The sequence below is a fragment of the Podarcis muralis genome, chromosome 1 (genome assembly GCF_964188315.1).
Source record: "Podarcis muralis chromosome 1, rPodMur119.hap1.1, whole genome shotgun sequence".
Taxonomy (NCBI): domain Eukaryota; kingdom Metazoa; phylum Chordata; class Lepidosauria; order Squamata; family Lacertidae; genus Podarcis; species Podarcis muralis.
Genome location: NC_135655.1, coordinates 91,588,361 through 91,606,021, shown reverse-complemented (window position 1 = coordinate 91,606,021; position 17,661 = coordinate 91,588,361). Strand labels below are relative to the sequence as shown.

Genomic DNA, 17,661 nt, shown 5'->3' with positions numbered 1-17,661 from the left:
CACTTCTAGCCTGTGTTTTAAGAACTTCTCTAGGGCTTCTGTAGATGCCTCAGCGGTGCCGCCGAGGCGGGGGGGGGGCAGGTAAGCAGAGATGGGTAGACTAATGGACAGACAGTTCATATAAAGGGAAGGGGGTTAGCAGGTAGAGATGCAAGAGATTAGAGGGTATATGTTTAATTTTCCTCCATTTTTAATTACTTTCCCACAAGCAAAAAATAACAACAATAACCAGGGGGAAATATTATTCTTAAGAAAAACAAATCAAACAAAACCATGCAGTTATTTTTTGTTCTCCAAATGGGTATATGGAGGAGATTTTTGTTTTAAAAGAGAGTGGTGGTCGTAGCTGGGGGCGATAGATTCCCCCCTCAGGAGCAGGCGAACAAGAGCTTTAAAAAGAGAAAGAAAAGAAGAATAATTGTATGGCTCTGCTCTGTCTTTTAAAAAATAATAATAATATGTCCCCCCAACCACCGCCACCACTCTCCGTCTGCAGAAAAGCAACCAAAAATGTACGGGTAAAAGATAAAAATGAGAATTAAAGGTAAAAAAAAAAAAAAAAGGGGGGGGTGTCTTTAAATAGAGCTTTTTATTTTTTTTTATTTTTTTTTAATGAGTAAAGTATAGGTAAAAGAGGGTAGGTAAAAGAGAGTGGAAAGTCTGGGGCGGAGTGGCAGTCCCAGGAAATGGCCTGTGATGGTTCAGGGCTGTTTTCTGGGTACTGCCATTTTAAATCTTAAGAGGGGGGTTTGAGGTGGAAATAAAATGAGGTTTAAATTGAGGATGTGTGTGTGGAAAAGTGTGTCTTTAAATAGTGAGTAGAAAAGATAGAAATAAAAGTAAAGATTCAAATAAAGGGTGGCTGCAGCAGCAGTGGCCCCTCTTTTAAAAAGAAAAGTGGTAAAAGTAGGTATATGGGGGGGGAGGGATAAGAAAGATGTATATATATATTTTCTTTAAAGGGAGGGAGGGAGGGGGAGGAAGGGGTTAAAAAAAAGGGGGGGTGTTAAAAAAAAAAAAGGGGGGGGGGAAGGTTGTTTTTTCTTTTCTGTGGTCTCCTTTGTTATGCAGCTTCTCTGTGTTCTCCTTGCCGCTGGAGCTCCCGGTAGGGCTCAGCCACGTGCGTTTTTGTTTTTTTTCCCTTCCTCCCCGAAGCCTATTTTGCCTTCACCGTGCTCACCTACCTCTCCTCTGCTTTCCCGTCGGCAGAGATGGGGGCAGCAACGGTAAATTTGGGGCTCCTTTTTCTTTCTTTCTTCTTCTTCCTCTCTCCCTTTCTTTCTCCCTCTTTGCGTTAGTTCCACTGTCCTCCGGGTTTTGGAGCTCCTCTTGGCTGTTGGGGGGGGGGGTCGGGTGCCTTTCCGGCTCAATCAAGGTCGTGGGGGGGGTGTTTTGGCTCCTTTGATAGATGCCCGGGCACCCCCAATTCCTCTCCGTTGGCAGTGCTGGCAGCAGCAGTTCTGGGGGGTCCGGGAATCGGTCACCAGAGCCTTTTACTCTGGCTGGCTTCAGGAGCTCTTTTCTTCTGCTGCTGCCGCCATGCTGCCTCGCCGGAAGTCCCTTGTTTGTTTGTTTTTTAGCATTGATTCCCTTGAACATTTCTTTCCTTAAAAAAGAAATTGCAAAACATTTCCAAGGATTATGGTAGGTGAGGTGGTTCATGATGTCCAAAGGCTTGCTAGTCATTGTTATTCTCAGCTGAAGTGCCTGGCACACGGCAAAAACTGGCTTTCCTTGAGCTTAACCTGGGACATGAAGTTGCATCTTTTGATGAATGCACTTCCAGAATTGCTCCACTGCTCAAATTTTGTTTCACTTGTATTTACCTTTAGCATGTATAACTTTCACAAAGTGAGCAAAGTAGCCATATAGAACTTGCACACACCTACGAAGGACCATATAATGGTCAAACTAGCAGTACTAACATGCTTCTTTGTAAATCTTAGTAAACTTCTTTCCATTATCATATTCCAACATTCATATGTTTTACTGGCAGTTGTGTGTAATTTCATTAGCTGAAAGACAGAGTACAGTACAAACTTTGAAATAAATAGTTACAAAATGGCTGAGGTCCTAGCTGAAAGCCTCAGGACTTAGAGATGGGACACTAGGTTCCTTTGCGTAGATCAAGAACACAACATGCAAGAGGGCCTAAAATATGTTTTGTTATATAAAACAAGCTTGAGAGAAGTCTGCTAAAGCTAGTGTCGTGGTTCTGTGGGGTTTTGTTTTGTGGGATTTGTTGTTGCTTGTTTTTAGTGAAACATCAGGTTGTCTGAAAAGGAAAGTGAACAGGAGAACTTGTGGCGTGAAGCTGAGAAGCGGTCTTATGTAAAAGCAGGTCCTTTTAACTAAATTTTGAGAAGAGAAACTGTCTTGCTCTAATGGGGGGGGGGGAGTAAATGTGACTGGACAGTGTGATATTGGCTTCATGTCCACTAGATCCACACATTCACATGTCTTATTTACCTTATTGCATGGTTTGACATGTCACCAAGAGTAGAAACTGAAATTGTTTGTTTTTTAACTTGAACTGAACATAAATCATGGTGTAGTTTTATCAAACCAAACCTACAGTGACTTTTGTTTTACATTGACTTTCTGCCTGACACTTCCTATGCTAGTTTGATTTTTGTGATCATTCTGTGACGTGTGGCATGGCAGGGTAAGGCGTATTCTTTTTTAACATTGTAAACTGAACACCTTACTTATTACATGGTAGTAATCCACAACCTAATTGAGAACCGGATCACTTTGACTGTACAATCATTTTCAAACTCACAGGGAGGAGGATGTGAGGATAGAAATATTCTTGGCATCCTTTCCTGACCAGGTTCAGTGTGAGCAGACATGCTTCCCCTTTGTGCATCCACTCCAAACCTGTGCAGAGAACAGAGAAAGCAAGAGAGGATGAAGTTTCAGGGGCACTTGTGCCATCAGTGAAACTGATTCCTAAGAGGAAGCCAGAGCACGTCTGTGTTGTTGCCTTCCTTTTGAATTTCATTTCTAGTGGAGCACAATTAAAGGTTGAGGGGGTTGGACAAAATTGTTTCGCAGAATTAATGGTGGTGGGGTACCAGTTGGCCATTTGTGATCTAGGAAATGAGTTAATATGATGAGGTGGAGTACAGGGATCTGCCCTATACTGCAGATTTTGAACAAAATTTGGAGTTGAAGTATTGGCTCCTGCTGTTTCCTTCCTTCAAACTCAGTTTTGTATATGTCTCATTTGGTTTAGGAAGCATAATAATTTTCTATGTATTTCTTCTGGCCACAACTGAACACTCCTGTTCTTCCCCAACCAGCTTACAGTCATACCTCAGGTTAAATACGCTTCGAGTTGAGCGCGTTTGAGTTGCGCTCCTCGGCAACCCGGAAGTAACGGAGCGCGTTACCTCCAGGTTTCGCCTCTTGCACATGCACAGACGCTCAAAATGACGTCATGCGCAGAAGCACCAAAAAGCGACCCGCGTGTGCGCAGATGTGCCGTCGCTAGTTACGTTTACCTCTAGATGCGAACAGGGCTCCGGAATGGATCCCGTTCGTATCTAGAGGTACCACTGTATTTTGATTCACTAAGAGACAATTTGCAGTTCTGATAGTCCCATGAGTATTTCCTATATTTACATCCATGCTTATTTATTTGTAAGATACTTATAAATCAATGTCACATAAAAATGTCATTATGGCACACAATAAAATAATTAAAACTTCATAAGATTATAACATCATAAAATACAGAAGAAATGACGAACAGTGAATCAAATTAATTCTCTAAAAATGCTTGGCGAAACAAAAATGTTTTTGCTGCCTTTCACATGGAACAACTCAAAGCAGCTTCAAGTTTATTGAGGCTATGTTGTTTAGAGGTACCTTCCTTTAACAGGAGGCATTGCAAGATAAATATAGCATGGTCCTATATAGCAACTAAAATCCTGTCTAGTGCATCAGCCTACTTTGGGTAAAGGCAGTCTTTGTTATTGCCACTGCCTGTTCATGCATTGACAAAAACCATATTCTAGATACAGCAATATTTTTTTTTACTCTTGCAGGCATGGCCAAACTCAGCCCTCCAGATGTTTTGGAACTACAACTCCCATCATCCCTAGCTAACAGGACCAGTGGTCAGGGATGATGGGAACTGTAGTCCCAAAACATCTGGAGGGCCAAGTTTGGCCATGCCTGCTTTAGGGGAACCTTTTTGACTTTGGGAGCCAGGTCTTTATCTGGCACCACCCCACAGGCTAACCTCCTGTTAAACATGACATCATTATGAAGTCACATGACTGACAGATGGGTTGTTTTGCCCCTGCCTCTATATCCCTTGCTCAGGATTCCCAAACTTTTAACAGCCAGCTAGCTGTCATGTACTTTAGGATCACAGCTCAAGGGCTGTTCCCAGCCCTCTGCTTGGCGCTTTGGGAGGTGCTGAAAATGGGCCTGCCAAAGCATTTATTTCTCCCCTCCCAATCAAGAAAGAAGGAGCTCAGATGAAGGAGGAATGTCCAAATTTCGCCATCAGTGTTGCAGTCAAATTGAACTCACTGAATATTGGACTGCCTTTAAAGAGACAGATCCTTCTAGAATAAGCTCAACTAAGTGCTGGAGAGTATTTTTTATACCTTCATTAAATGCTATCACATAGTCTTGAAAGGACTACAGCCATAGCGGGGGGGGGGGGGGGATGTTTTAAGTTGGAAGGGGTTGGTGCAACTAACATGACAATTTCTGGGCTTCTTGCATTTCTCTTGATTTAAGCCAGTGGATGGCAGGTTGAATGACACAACTATGCAGCTCCTGCTCAGTTGTTGGTTGTCTTGTATATATTTATGAATTGGGGAGAAGATTCTCTGTCTAAAAGGTATACCATGTAATGCAACAAGAAGAAGTAGCTAATTAATAGAAATCTGGGTGGGTTTGCATGTGTACCCTACTACACTTTATTTCAGAAATTGCCTCCAGATTTATTGTCTGTATCTGTAAAATTGAAAGCTGAAAGGAGGGTATTCATGAAAGAAAGAAATATATCAGTGCATGTTGATTATAACAAGACTTCTATATTTTGCAACTTAAAAAAAAATCAGATAAATTTTATATTCTTGTTCCGTGAAGCTGTTTTTTTCTTTTTATGGAGCTGACAGTATTAGAGTATTAAAGCACTGTTAAAATGTGGAGATTGGATGTCAACCAGAATGGAGATGAACGCTGTGAAGTATATAATCTTATTTGGAAGCTGTTCTGTGACTACTTGGCTGTGTATAATTGTGTGTGATTTCTCCTCTGTGAGCTTAGCAAACCAGCACTTTGTGAGTTAAGTCTTTTTCCGCAGTTCAGTTGATTTATTGGACTCGGAGCCAACACAATATTTTAATCACCATAAATGGTCAATGTTGCTGAGCATGTGTGTCTGCAAAGGATTCAAGCTAGGCATTATTTGGCTGCATTATTGTATGGCTCTGGCAAACAGATTCTTCTGGTATAATTAGATCTTTTCCAGAAACTAAACACTACAGAAGATTATTCACATTATACTCACTTTAGACTCAGTTAAATAGGAAGAGAATTTACTGGCAAATAATTAAGATTGCTATTTGGCTACTTTTGAACCAGTCTGCTCTTGTTGTTTGCAGGGCTGGTTGTTAGCTTCATGCTATTGGGTGGTATCAGTTCATTTGAATGTAAATATGCATAAAGGCAATCCCAGCTTAAAAGAGTCCAACCTAGAAATAAATGTGAGTTATAGTTTGGATTGAGTGTTAAAGTATTATGAGCAGCATGCATTTCCCTCCCCCTTTTCCTTGTTTCAGTAATGAGCTACAGTGGTGTCAGCAAAAGTTCAGCCCCCCTCAACTTTCAAGAAAAAGAGTTTTTGTGTTTGCTAGATATGCTGGTGGTAGTGATATTCACAGGAGATTTAAGAGCTAAGAATATAAATGTTGCCATTCTTGGCCACGAGTGGCCCATGGCAGTTCTCAGAACTCAGAAAAACTACTGAGGCTGTTGAGATAAATCAGTACAGTGATTATGTTATCTTTTGTTCTGTGGATAAAATAGAGGGCATGGGGAAGGGTAGCTGTACAAAACAACAACAACAAACAGTCCTTCCCCATACAGTTTGGATACCATTTTAGTGTTCTTAATAATGACTATAAGAGAATGATGAGTGACTACTGTCAATGGAGATATGCCCCTAAACCATGTGTTGCCAATATGCACCCCAAAGTCACAGGAACAGATTTTGTGAAACCATAGAAGTTGCAAGTCAGAAAACAGCACTTCTCTAGATATGGGCTAAGGGATGGTCTCATGTAATTGAATGCTTACCTACTTAGTTAACCATCATCAGCACAGACTGGTAGATGGAACAGAAGGGGCTATGCAGTCATCCGGTAGGCTAAGCATGCAAGGGCCCTTTGAAGGGCTTTTGTGGAAATATGTTAAATGCACTTTGTACTATGATGATAATTAGGATTTATAAGAATTCCTAAGAACATAAGAAGAATATGTCTGGATTAGGCCAAGGGTTCGTCTAGTCCAGGTTTCTTGTTCTCACAGTAGTCAGCCAGGTGGCCATGGGAAGCCTTCAAGGAGGACCAGAGTGGAACAGCAACTCTCCCTACTGGCGAGTTCAAAACATCTAGGATGCTTCTTGGTGTTGCTTCTTGGACTATGGTAGTGGAAAGAATGGGTTGCGTCTACTGTTGGTCCTATTCAGAGTAGACCAATTGAAAATAAAGGACATGAATGAGCTTGATTCGTTGATTTCAGAGGGTCTACTCTGAATATAACATAGTTGAATAGAGCCCATTTCCTCTGCCACCCACCCCGTAAACAGAAAGTCCATCATCCGTAGGTTCTGTGGATAGATTAACCATTTAGTTAATCATGACAACAGCACTCTTTTGTGGATTGGCCACTAGTTAAATGTGGGTGATTTGCACTTTGACTCAGAATGCTAATTACACCATGAAATGTCCTTCAAAAGTAAAATAAATACCATGGTGCTAATTACACCATGAAATGTCCTTCAAAAGTAAAATAAATACCAGAAAATTGAATAGTTTCTCTCCCCCCCCCCCCATAAGTTTGTTTTATTTTTACTCTTCTACTGTGAAAAATGCACAGTGTAAGTGTTAGGCTAAGTAAAAAAAAAAGGTGTATTTACACTGGATATTTGAATGGGGAGGAAGGCTGTGTGGTCATGTTCATGCATTCCTTTTTGCATTGATCCCCAGAGGGATAGACCACGGGAATCTTGGAGTTAGCACATGAGTCAGTTTCCTTTCAGCTGGGTATTTTCTTGGTGATACTACTTACACTTCTGGTTTTGTAGCAAACATCAAACTGAAGGTCCTGGGAAACTTTAGTGTAAGTCATGCTGTTAGGTCAATTAAGATTGAATGCAGGCTGTTTTTTCTCTGCATGATGAGCCTCACTTCCAAACGTGGAAAACTGTTTTTAGGAGGAAGCACTTGAAAACTTTAATCTCTGTGGAGCACATCCGTGGAGCATAGTTTGTGTGACTTGCAGTGATAATGCCCACAAATGAAGTGCTGGACCGCTTCATTCAGATCCAAGTTACTACATTATATAAAATGAAATGTTGTGTGGAAATTAATTGTGAATGTGTGCCTTTATTATTTTTTTTAAAAAAAGGATATGGGATTTTAGAATTTCCTTTTTTCTCTTTTCTAATCTCTCAGACTAAGCATGGCTCTTTTTAGACCAGTAATTGGAAGTGCTGCTTCTCATTTCCCCCATTTGAAATCTGAATCTTGTGTCATTGCAGCTTTTGAAAGATCTGAAGGGATAGTATTAAAACCAGAAGGAAGACATGCATGTACAAATCATTGAGTTTTTTGTGTCAATAAGAATATACCAACTGCATGATGTGGAATTTAATAAAAGCCAATGGGAGCTTTTTCTACTAGTCTTTTGGCACTGGTTACATAATTTTGCCAAGTTCTGTGTATGTTTAGAGCTTTGGAAGTGTTTTATACATGTCTACTTCAAAAGCAAGTCCCACTGAAGTCAGTGGTGCTTACACCCAGGAAACTGGGTTTGGGTTTGCTGTCCCTCAACTCAGAGTAGCTGATGTTAAGTAGTCCTTCAGTTTTCTGTTCTTTGAAACCTAGATTGTGTCCCAGTGAGATTAAGATTCTGTTACTGATCTAGGGATTTGGATCAAATCTTCTTGCTGGCCCTTTGTATAACCATGTCTAGATATGAATAAGAGGGTAATTTAATCCTCAAAGCATTTTTGATGGCATGTATCCCACTTAATTAAAGAGAGAAAGTTATGGACATATCCATTAATGAGAAGAGTTTTATACAGGGCACAGTTGGGAAACTGCTAGTAGGAATATTCCCATGTTAATACATCCGAGACAGACTAAGGAATAATGACAAATGGTTAGTGGAAACATACTTTTTTCATAAATCACAGAGGATCTTTGTTTTGGTAGCAGAAGAGACGACTAAGAGCCCTGTAGTATCTTTAATGACTATATATTGTGGCATTAGGTGTATGAAATAGTTGCCTGAAAGGGGTAGGTATATAGATTCTGAATAAATAAGAAAGAGGTAAAATGTGTTATTGCATTAAGTGATCTCAAAAGGTTAAGCAATGCAGAAGTTGTGTTTCCCCTTTTGTTGAGTACAATAAGACTGAATAACCTATGGTACAGGTGTTTTATCTGTCAACCAGCTTAAAGCTGTTCGTTATAAAATTGTCTTAAGTAAGTTGCATTATTGCATGTATGTTTATAATAGCACTCATTGAGTATGTGAGGACATATCTGTTAACATGCTCTTATCAGAAGCTTTTAAAAGCCTCATTGTTCATGTTTCTTTACTTTCTTTTGAAGTAGACCATGTCTGGAATTCATATTTTTTCAACCTGAACGTCGGTTAAAGATTAGAACCAAATTAACCTAATAATACAATTTAGCTCTTCTGATTGGGAATTTTAAACCTCCCTCCCCCTCATAATGTGAATATAGTTAGTGTTAAGGAAGTGTATTATGCAATCAAGGAAACGTTTTCTTAAGTATTTGCGGGGCTTGTTATTGCTCTCTGTAGGATTGTGTTCTAAAGGCTGTAGATTTGGGTTAGCCCTCCACTTCCCTCCTTCCTGTTACTACAAAATAAAAAGGAGCTGGCAAAAGCATTCAATTTCAGCCAGAGACCACAGGCAACCTTGCTTCCTGAAGGGGATTTGCATGATCATGCTGGTGTGGGTGGGTGTCCCACCCCCCACCCGCCATGCCACAGCAATTATGACTATTGTAGTTTTCTGAGAGCAACTTTCTTTGTTGTAGCTGTTCATATTGTTATAAGTATATACTCACAAGGCACAATCCTATGATTCCTGAGTGATTGTCTCAGGGGGAAACAGGATATTTCAGGTCTCTCCTAGCTGAAGGTGGCGAGAGAGGTCCTTCCTTGAAAAGGGAACTCTAACCTTGGAATCCTCCTCCCTGCGGCTTCCAAAAGGTTTGCAGCTAGTGCTTCTCCTACTTTGAGATGACAAAAACTAGGTGTGCTGGGGATTTGCTAGGAATGTCCTGGAAGAGGTTGTGGATCCACAGAATCCAAATCATTTTGTTTCACTGATGTGCCCCTGGAGCAGTGGCAGGACTATGCCAGCCCTGGAGCTGGTGTTATATATTTCCCTCCTATACCTCTCAATGGAAGGAAAAAGCTTTGGTAAATAAAAACTGTTGTAAAAGGCCTAATAAAAAGGGGAAAGCTACACCCTCTTAAAAAAAATCCTCCCACCCTCCCATATTCTCTCTCTCTTTCCCACATTATTTGAATTAAAGGCAAAAAAATTAAGTATGATAGAAATAGATGCACAGCTTTAGTCAATATTGCATTTTTTAAAAAAAACAATAAAGAATTTTCAACAGAAAAATATATTGGGCTGTTTTCTGTTTCAGAAAGAAAACCCTCTGTTCCATACAACTGCCTCTTGCTGCTGGATCGACAATAGCAATGGACTTTTTTTTTCATTGGAAATGGTCCCTGTCCCATTCCGTTTTTGTTCCATTTAAAAAGCAGTTTATTACTTTGTACAAGTCTTTCCTAATTTGAACTGTTGTCTTGTTTGTTCAAGCAGAAAAGAAGAGCAGAAATAAACCTCAAAGAGCACATCCTGCCCCAGTCAACAAAACCTTCCCTCCAATCTTCCTAAAAGGCCTAAGTGACCTCAAGGTGATGGATGGAAGCCAAGTGATTATGACAGTAGAAGTTTCGGGTAAGAGCCAGTGCTTATTAATGGATCGTGGTCACCTGTTTTGAGGTTTGACAAGGCTACTTTAACCCAGCAGTTTCTCCTCCTGGTTTCTAGGCACTTTTTTATATCCCAGTTTTTCCTTCTAACATTTGGAAAGTCAACATTTAGGGAGGCTTGTCCTGGCCAGGAAATTTCATGCATATCTTCAATAAATTTGCTTATTTTAAACATATTTTGCTCTTAACCCATCCTAAGACTTCAAAGATTAGGCAGACAATAGGGTCCTTTCAGACAATATGTTTTGTGTGGCTGGGGTTTTAATTTTAGTTTGCACTGGGGCATTATCTGCCACATATGGTATGTTTTAAGGCCAGTGCTGTAACCCACCCACAGCCCAGTGGAAAGTACAAAAAAATAATCCATATAAACCCTTCTTCCATCTGCATGGAACAGATAGAGTTTAAAGAAAGTGCAGTGGATGGTATTTCCAGCCACTGTCTGCGGAGTGGGGAAGAGTCATTTAAAATGTGTAAAAAGGAGGCTATAGAGAAATCTTTATCTGGAATTTATTACATCTAGTGTGCTTTGGAAAACCAGAATTGTGGATGTCTTTATGGGGGTGCATGTGCGACTGCAGAGGAAGTGGAAGGTTTTTTTTTGGGGGGGGATATCATTGTGTACCATGGGACTGTAAAGTAGCCTGGAATCTGACAATTCCATAGTGAGGAAAGCACAAAAAGAGAGACTACATGCTACTTCTGCATATGCTATTATATAGATTTTGCTGCAGACATTTCCATAAGAAGGGCAGGACTGCAATATGTCCATCTGTCCATCTCAAGGACAGATTTGTATAAGATTTGCATAAATTAATGTACATGGATAGATGCAAATTTAGAAATAAATATTATAATGTAAATAAAAATAACAATACAAAGGGACGGAGAATCTGTTGTCAGGTGAGCTGTGTGCCTGCTCAGCCTGCTGTCTGGATGCAGACTGAGAGTGGACTACTTCAGGGCTCCTCCCTTCATGGGATTCTTTATCGATATTCAGCAGCTGGACTGGACAACCCTTCAAATAGAGGACACCATCAAATAGTAGACTGTCCTCTCACTGATCTTTCAATAGGGGACTGCCTCCTGTAGAGAAGTACACATGGCCATCCTAGTATGGGGGCAGCAGAGCCGAGGATAAGAGATGAAAGATGGTGCAGAGCCTTGTGGCTCCTGGATTCACAGGAAAGCATAGGACAGCAGGAGGGTTGTTAAATAGCTAAACCTAAGTGCCATTATGTGCAATATGCCCTCAGTGTAATTTTGAGCTACCTGAATGTAGCTGAGAATAGGTCTATTTTAAAAACCTATGCAAAAGGAAGTCAAAGTGAGTTGTTTGTTCCTCCTTATCTCATGACTGCAGTTGGCCTAGTAGAATAGCTCCCACGCTTCCGTTGTTGCTTATGGTTTATCTCAAAGCCTTGTGTTTTGTTGTGGCTCAGCTAACCCGCCTCCTGAAATAATTTGGCTGCACAATGGGAAAGAAATCCAGGAAACGGAGGATTTTCATTTTGAGAAGAAGGGGAATGAATATAGCCTGTATATCCAGGAGGTATTCCCTGAGGATACTGGAAAGTACACCTGTGAGGCTTGGAATGACTTAGGAGAAATTCAGACTGAAGCAACACTAACTGTACAAGGTAATTCTTTTCTGTCCTTCTCAGCATTATTTAGCATTTGTGACAGTGACACAGGAAAGCATTCTGCTGTACCCGATGAATGACAGTTTCAAAGAGAGAGGAGAGAACTCAAACTTTCCCCTTGTAGTTTCATTTTCTGTATAACTTTCTCAAGAATTCTGTGTATTTAAGAATCTACTCTAATCTCCAAACCAGGAAAAGTATAGCAGAGTATAAAATCAGAATATAAGGATGTATGTAAAGGTTGTAGATTGCTTCTGCAAAAAATTTGGAAAGTTAGGCACATGAGTGTCAATAATAAGCAAGGGATAAGACAATAAATGACTATGTTATCTTCAGTACCAGAGACAGCATACCTCTGAATTTCATTTGCTGGGGAGCATGAGGAGGAAATTGTTGTTATGCTTGTGTCCTGCCTGTGGTAGGCCGCTGTGAGAACAGGATGATGGACTAGATGGGCCTTTGGTCTGATCCAGCCACACTTTTCTTACACTTCAAGAAACTTAGCAGACTGTCAATAATTAATATGGCATTTTAAGATCAAGTTACAGTCTGCATTCATCTGTATCACTGTGGATCTTCCTTGTGGATCCTCTCCTTTGTGGATAAAGTAACAATATAGATGGATGGATGGATGGATGGATAGATGATAGGGTGGGGAGTAACACATTATTATTGGAGGTGTTTAATTTCACCATGGTTGACAGGATCAGGTATTTCTTTAGGCTTTAAAGTTAAAAATTTCTGGAAATCTGCTTGGCCCAGCTTATATGGAAACATCCTTGATATTATCATAAGTGAGCATGAGGAACTAATCCAAAAGGGAAGTGTAGCCAAGCCACTAAGGAGCACAATGAGTGATTGCCGTGAATTTTTTGTGGACAGAAAAATGCAGATAGGGAAACCAAAGCAAACTCTACATCAGTATCAGAGGGGAAAGAGGAGTTAAAAGGAGTGCTTGGTAAGGTAACTGCATGGATGATGCTTGTTGGAAATATTTTATTTATAAAAATATTTATAGACCACTATATCGCCATACTATATTTTTGTAAGGAAAAATGTCGTCACACTGCAGTTTATGTGGCTGCTGATAAATGGCCATGGTGACTGCACCATGAGGACAGAACAGCATGCAGGAGGTGGAGGCAGATAGGTGAGCAAGCAGGGACAAGCGGAAGGTAACTGGAGGCAGGCAGATGAGTGTGGCTCACACTTTACAAGCCTTCCTGCTCTCCTCCAGGTGCTGCCACTGGTTGGTTTGGGGGATAGTGTACGAATGAGCAGGCAAGCAGAGTGAGTGGGGTAGGGCACCACCAACAGAAAGAAGTGTGCTTTTCTCCTTTTCTTTCCCAATCCCCTTGCCCGTGGCATCGGTGAAAGGGGGTCTTGGGGCAAGCTGTGAGAAGAGACGGGAGCTTGGGGTAAACGATGGGAGGATGGGAATTAGCAGTGCCTATGTTGTATTCATTTTGTCACCTGCTTGAAACATTTTTATTTAGGCATTTTTGTTTATGCAAACAGGTTACCTGTGTTTTAACTTTTTTTTTAGCTACTGCCACTTTTTAACATTTTCTGAACATCTTTAAATTTTCTGAACATCTTTAAGTATGTTTTTACTGTTTTATTTCATATTTTGTAAATCACTTAGAGGATTTTTTTTACAATCAAGTAGTATGTAAATTTTCTTAGACACAATGGAAATGGAAATGGGTCTACAAGCAAATATATTGTTCTTTACTGTCCCTATACTAGAGGCCATGCAATAATTCTGTTAAATGGCACTTAAATTCATGTTGTTTTTCTTCCTAACTTAAACTTTGGACCCTTGGAAAACTTGTTCAGAAGCCAGACATTCTTCTGGCTTTTATTGCTAGGGTCATAAAAATAGTGGATATCTGCAAATACAAACAAGCCCTTAAAAGAAGGCTGATTCTCCCTAGATAAATCTCCCTGTTATGGCTGTACTCACTACTAGAAGAAAGGGAGATACCCTTAGCTAAGGCCCCAAGCTTTATTTCCCTCCATTGACTTAATTATGTGTAATCCCAAATAGTTTTTGCTTCAGTGTTGTGAGTTGCTGTTCAGAACTTCAGGTGCCTATGTTTGATTTTCATAACATTTCAGATGTTGACTTTTCCCATTCCTTAGTTCCTCTGAATATAAGAGAGGAACCAGCAACCTAAGGATTAACAGCATTAAGATTCTGAAATGGAGAGTTTAACCCTTTGGATATTCCCAAGGTGGTAGTGGAAAGTAATTCAAATGAGGATAGCAATTCTGGTCTTTTGGCATAGGTGTTCTCTACCTGTGGTCAACCTTTGAAAGGACAGACAAGAAGGCAGAATTTCTAAATGAATTATTTACTACAATTAAAGTCAATCTGCTCAAAACCATGGTGGCTATCAAATCTAAGACATGTTCACCTACTTTCACTATTTCTTATGGTGACACTTTTCTCTCCATTCAAAGTCAGATTAATTTTATACAACTACTGTGGTCATGGCCAGCAGGTGGGTTCATCTCCTTTGCCTGAAAAGAAGAAAAAATGGAGAAAGGAAGAAAAAGGAAAGAAGGAAATTTTCATGTGCATAAGAATTTTTTTTTTATTTTTTTTTACTGAACTCATTGTGTTTCTACCTTAGTAATTCTAACAGGTGCACTCCTGAACAACTAGTTTGAGTCATGGCCCAATATGATGTCCTGCAATAGTGTGAGATAGTCAAATTGGTGTTCAAATGCTGATGAGACTTTGCTGAGCCAGATGGATCCTGGTCTCAGATCCATCAAGGCTTAATGTTGTTTGGGTTAGAATGGCTACCAGAGTTTCCAGTGTTGGTTTGGGAGGAGAAGAACTTTGATTCTGGGCTTGCACTACCAGCACATGCTAGGTTGGATGTGCTAGACTATGACTTTATGCACATAGGATAGCTCTCTCTCTCTGGATGGTGAAGCACCTGTGCTGTGTACAAAAGAAGAAATGATGTAAATTAATGTGATGTAAATACAGTAAATTCATGTGAATCCTAAAATAGTAACTTCAGGTTGAATTAATCCACTTAGCTGTTTATATTTTGAATCACACCCATCTCCATCACTTCTTTCAGCTTTTTCTTTTTTCTTTATTTTTCTTCCAGAGCCTCAGGATGGCATTCAGCCATGGTTCATTAGTAAGCCAAGATCAGTGGTAGCAGAAGCTGGGCAGAATGTCCTTATTTCCTGTGCCATTGCTGGAGATCCTTTCCCCATGGTTCATTGGTTCAAAGATGGGCAGGAAGTGATGCCAGGAGCAGGATGTGAATTCCTGCAAAATGAAGACATCTTCACATTGATTATAAGAAATGTACAGCCTTCTCATATTGGGCAGTACGAAATACAACTCAGGTATGTCAAGTGCAAAGTTATATGGTGCTAAACAGTTGTATTTATTTATGCATGCCATTTCTATGTCACTTAGTTATTCACATTTATAAATGGTGGACATGAAATGTAGTCCTAAATGTGAACTATAAGACATTTTAATAATTTATTAATGAATGGTTATTTTCACCTTCCCAGAGCATGCATAAGTAGTCATGGAAATTGACATTGTGGGCATTATGTTTATATTTGTAGCAGCCATTGATGTTTAGCCCAGGCTTGCTATGTTGCAAGCATTTCGCTGTTGCTGCCTTTTCATAGCCTGCTTTTCACATTGGCCTGCTTTCAGTGGATCTTTAAGGCTCAAACTACACAGCATGTGGGGTTCTGTGTTTTTATTCTTTTATTCTCCCCATTCCTTTATTACAAATGAAAATCAGGCAGTCATTTTTCCCCAAAGTGGCATTTTAACCCTCAGTGACAGAGGTACAGGTAAAGATGTGGTGATCTCTTGCCTTCCCCCCTGCAGGGGAAGGAGATTTTGTCTTGAAAATAAGAAGCAAGGAAAGGGTTAAATGGCTGTGTGCGCTCTCTCTCTCTCTCCCCCCCCCCCCCCTTAATTCTGCTCTGGCTTGCAGACTGTCCAGGCTGATTTTATTTTATTTTTTAAACTCAGGGTAGGGGGAAAGGCATGCATAACATTGTTGTGTGTGATAGTAGGTGGCTCAAACTGGGCATTCTGCCCTGATAATTTCCCACAATACAAACAGGGAGGGTTCGCTGTTTCACAAAATTGTTTGAAACGTATATGGACTGCAGGTCAAAAAATTGTTTTTATATACTTCTTTTGGCATGGACAGACTTTAGGCTTGCAGACCTGGCTTCGTTTTTTTAAAAACTGGAACTCTGAGGTTCACCAACCAGTGCCATGAGCAGAGTAGTGGATCAAGGAGCAGAGCCAGTTATTTACCATACTCCCTGGGATGACTTGAATATATAACTGCAAATCTACATCTGAGTTAGAATCCTTGAACTGTAGTAACAGCCTGTCCTTTTGTGGGGAGGGGGAGAGCAGTTTTGTTGTTGCTGTCGTTAAAGTTTGAGAGTCAGAAATCTTTGAAAAGCTACTGCAAATCATCCAGAAATCTAATAGATCCCAGTCTGCCTTCTGACCACCCCTAATTCATTGGTATAGCGTGGAAAGAACTCTGTGCTGTTTTGCAAAAGCCTATCAAAGCAGTTTATAGTATTGCACAGCATTTATTTGCCCACATATGGATCCATTCACCACTTTTGTAGGATTTGAATTTAGGTATGTTCTTTAAACATTGTGTCAACTTAAATGTTTTTGACTGGGGGAAAAACAACTCATGTTCAGATTCTTTTTCCTCCAGGCAAGGCTGATCAAATGCTAAAGTATATTCCCTGGTATGGTCTTAAGAAAAGCAGTGGTACAGCTTCATACTGATAATATCATTACACGCTATTTACTGTGCTTAGATGTATTGCCTTATTCGGTTAATATTTTTGATTTTGTTTAACCTACGTGACTTTTTTTGGCCTGGGATAACTTTTAAACAAACTGTCTTCTGCTACCTATTTAGTTTTAGTTAAATACAAAAGTTTCCTGTGCAGCCCAGTCCTATGCATGGAACTCACTAGGAAGTACCGTAATTTTCGCTCCAAAACACGCACTTTTTTGCTCCTAGAAAGTAAGGGAAAATGCCTGTGCGTGTTAAGGAGCGAATGCACTCGACTGGATCCATGGCTGCCGTCAGTCAAGCAAAGCAAGCTTTGCTTGCTTTACAGCCAGGAGGAGGGGGAGGAGCCGAGGAGGGAGGGAGGGAAGGAGAGCCATGGCAGCAAAGCGGGCAGCAGCCGCTTACACGCGAGGAGGAACAGACGGGAGCCATAGGGAGCCGGAAAAGCGCCGCGTAGCCAGCAACAGCTGCTGCAGCCTCAGCTAGCAACGCTCTCTAAACGGAGCAATGAGGCTGCAGAGGGACGGCGGGGCACAGGAGGGCTCTGAGCCACGAGCGCAGTGAAAACCAGTAAAAAAGTTTTTAAAAAGGCTGCTGGGGACAGGAGGGCACGGGATGAGGGAGAGAGGGAAATTACGATTCTCCCAGCGTCTCAGCTGATCCGCTGAGCAGGACTTGGGTTGCAGGGGATTCGCCATTAGCTGCGTAAAGCAGCAAAGAGGGAGAGAAGGAGCAAAGTGGGAGAGGAAAGGAGCTGCTTACACTGCTGTAAGTGGCTGCTGTCTGGTTGGCTCCTTTAAAGCAACAGTGCTCTTTCCCTCCCCCCTCCCCTCTCAGCTCGCCGAAAAGCTCCTTTTCCACACACCCCACTCGAGCTCCTTCTCCCCTTA

The 17,661-nt window shown here is 40.8% G+C and overlaps 1 protein-coding gene across 8 annotated transcripts in view; it reads left to right on the top strand.

Moving 5' to 3' along the window:
* The window catches only part of MYLK (myosin light chain kinase), a 190,430-nt gene that overhangs the window by 96,774 nt on the left and 75,995 nt on the right, over nt 1–17,661 (top strand). For 5 of the 8 annotated variants that reach the window (XM_077934968.1, XM_077934971.1, XM_077934964.1 and 2 more), the window contains 3 exons: nt 10,118–10,258; nt 11,736–11,933; nt 15,068–15,314. In XM_077934968.1, the coding sequence (XP_077791094.1) occupies nt 10,118–10,258; nt 11,736–11,933; nt 15,068–15,314 (586 nt within the window). The remainder of the gene's footprint in view (nt 1–10,117; nt 10,259–11,735; nt 11,934–15,067; nt 15,315–17,661) is intronic. The other 3 variants (XM_077934977.1, XM_077934969.1, XM_077934973.1) reach the window with 2 other exon arrangements.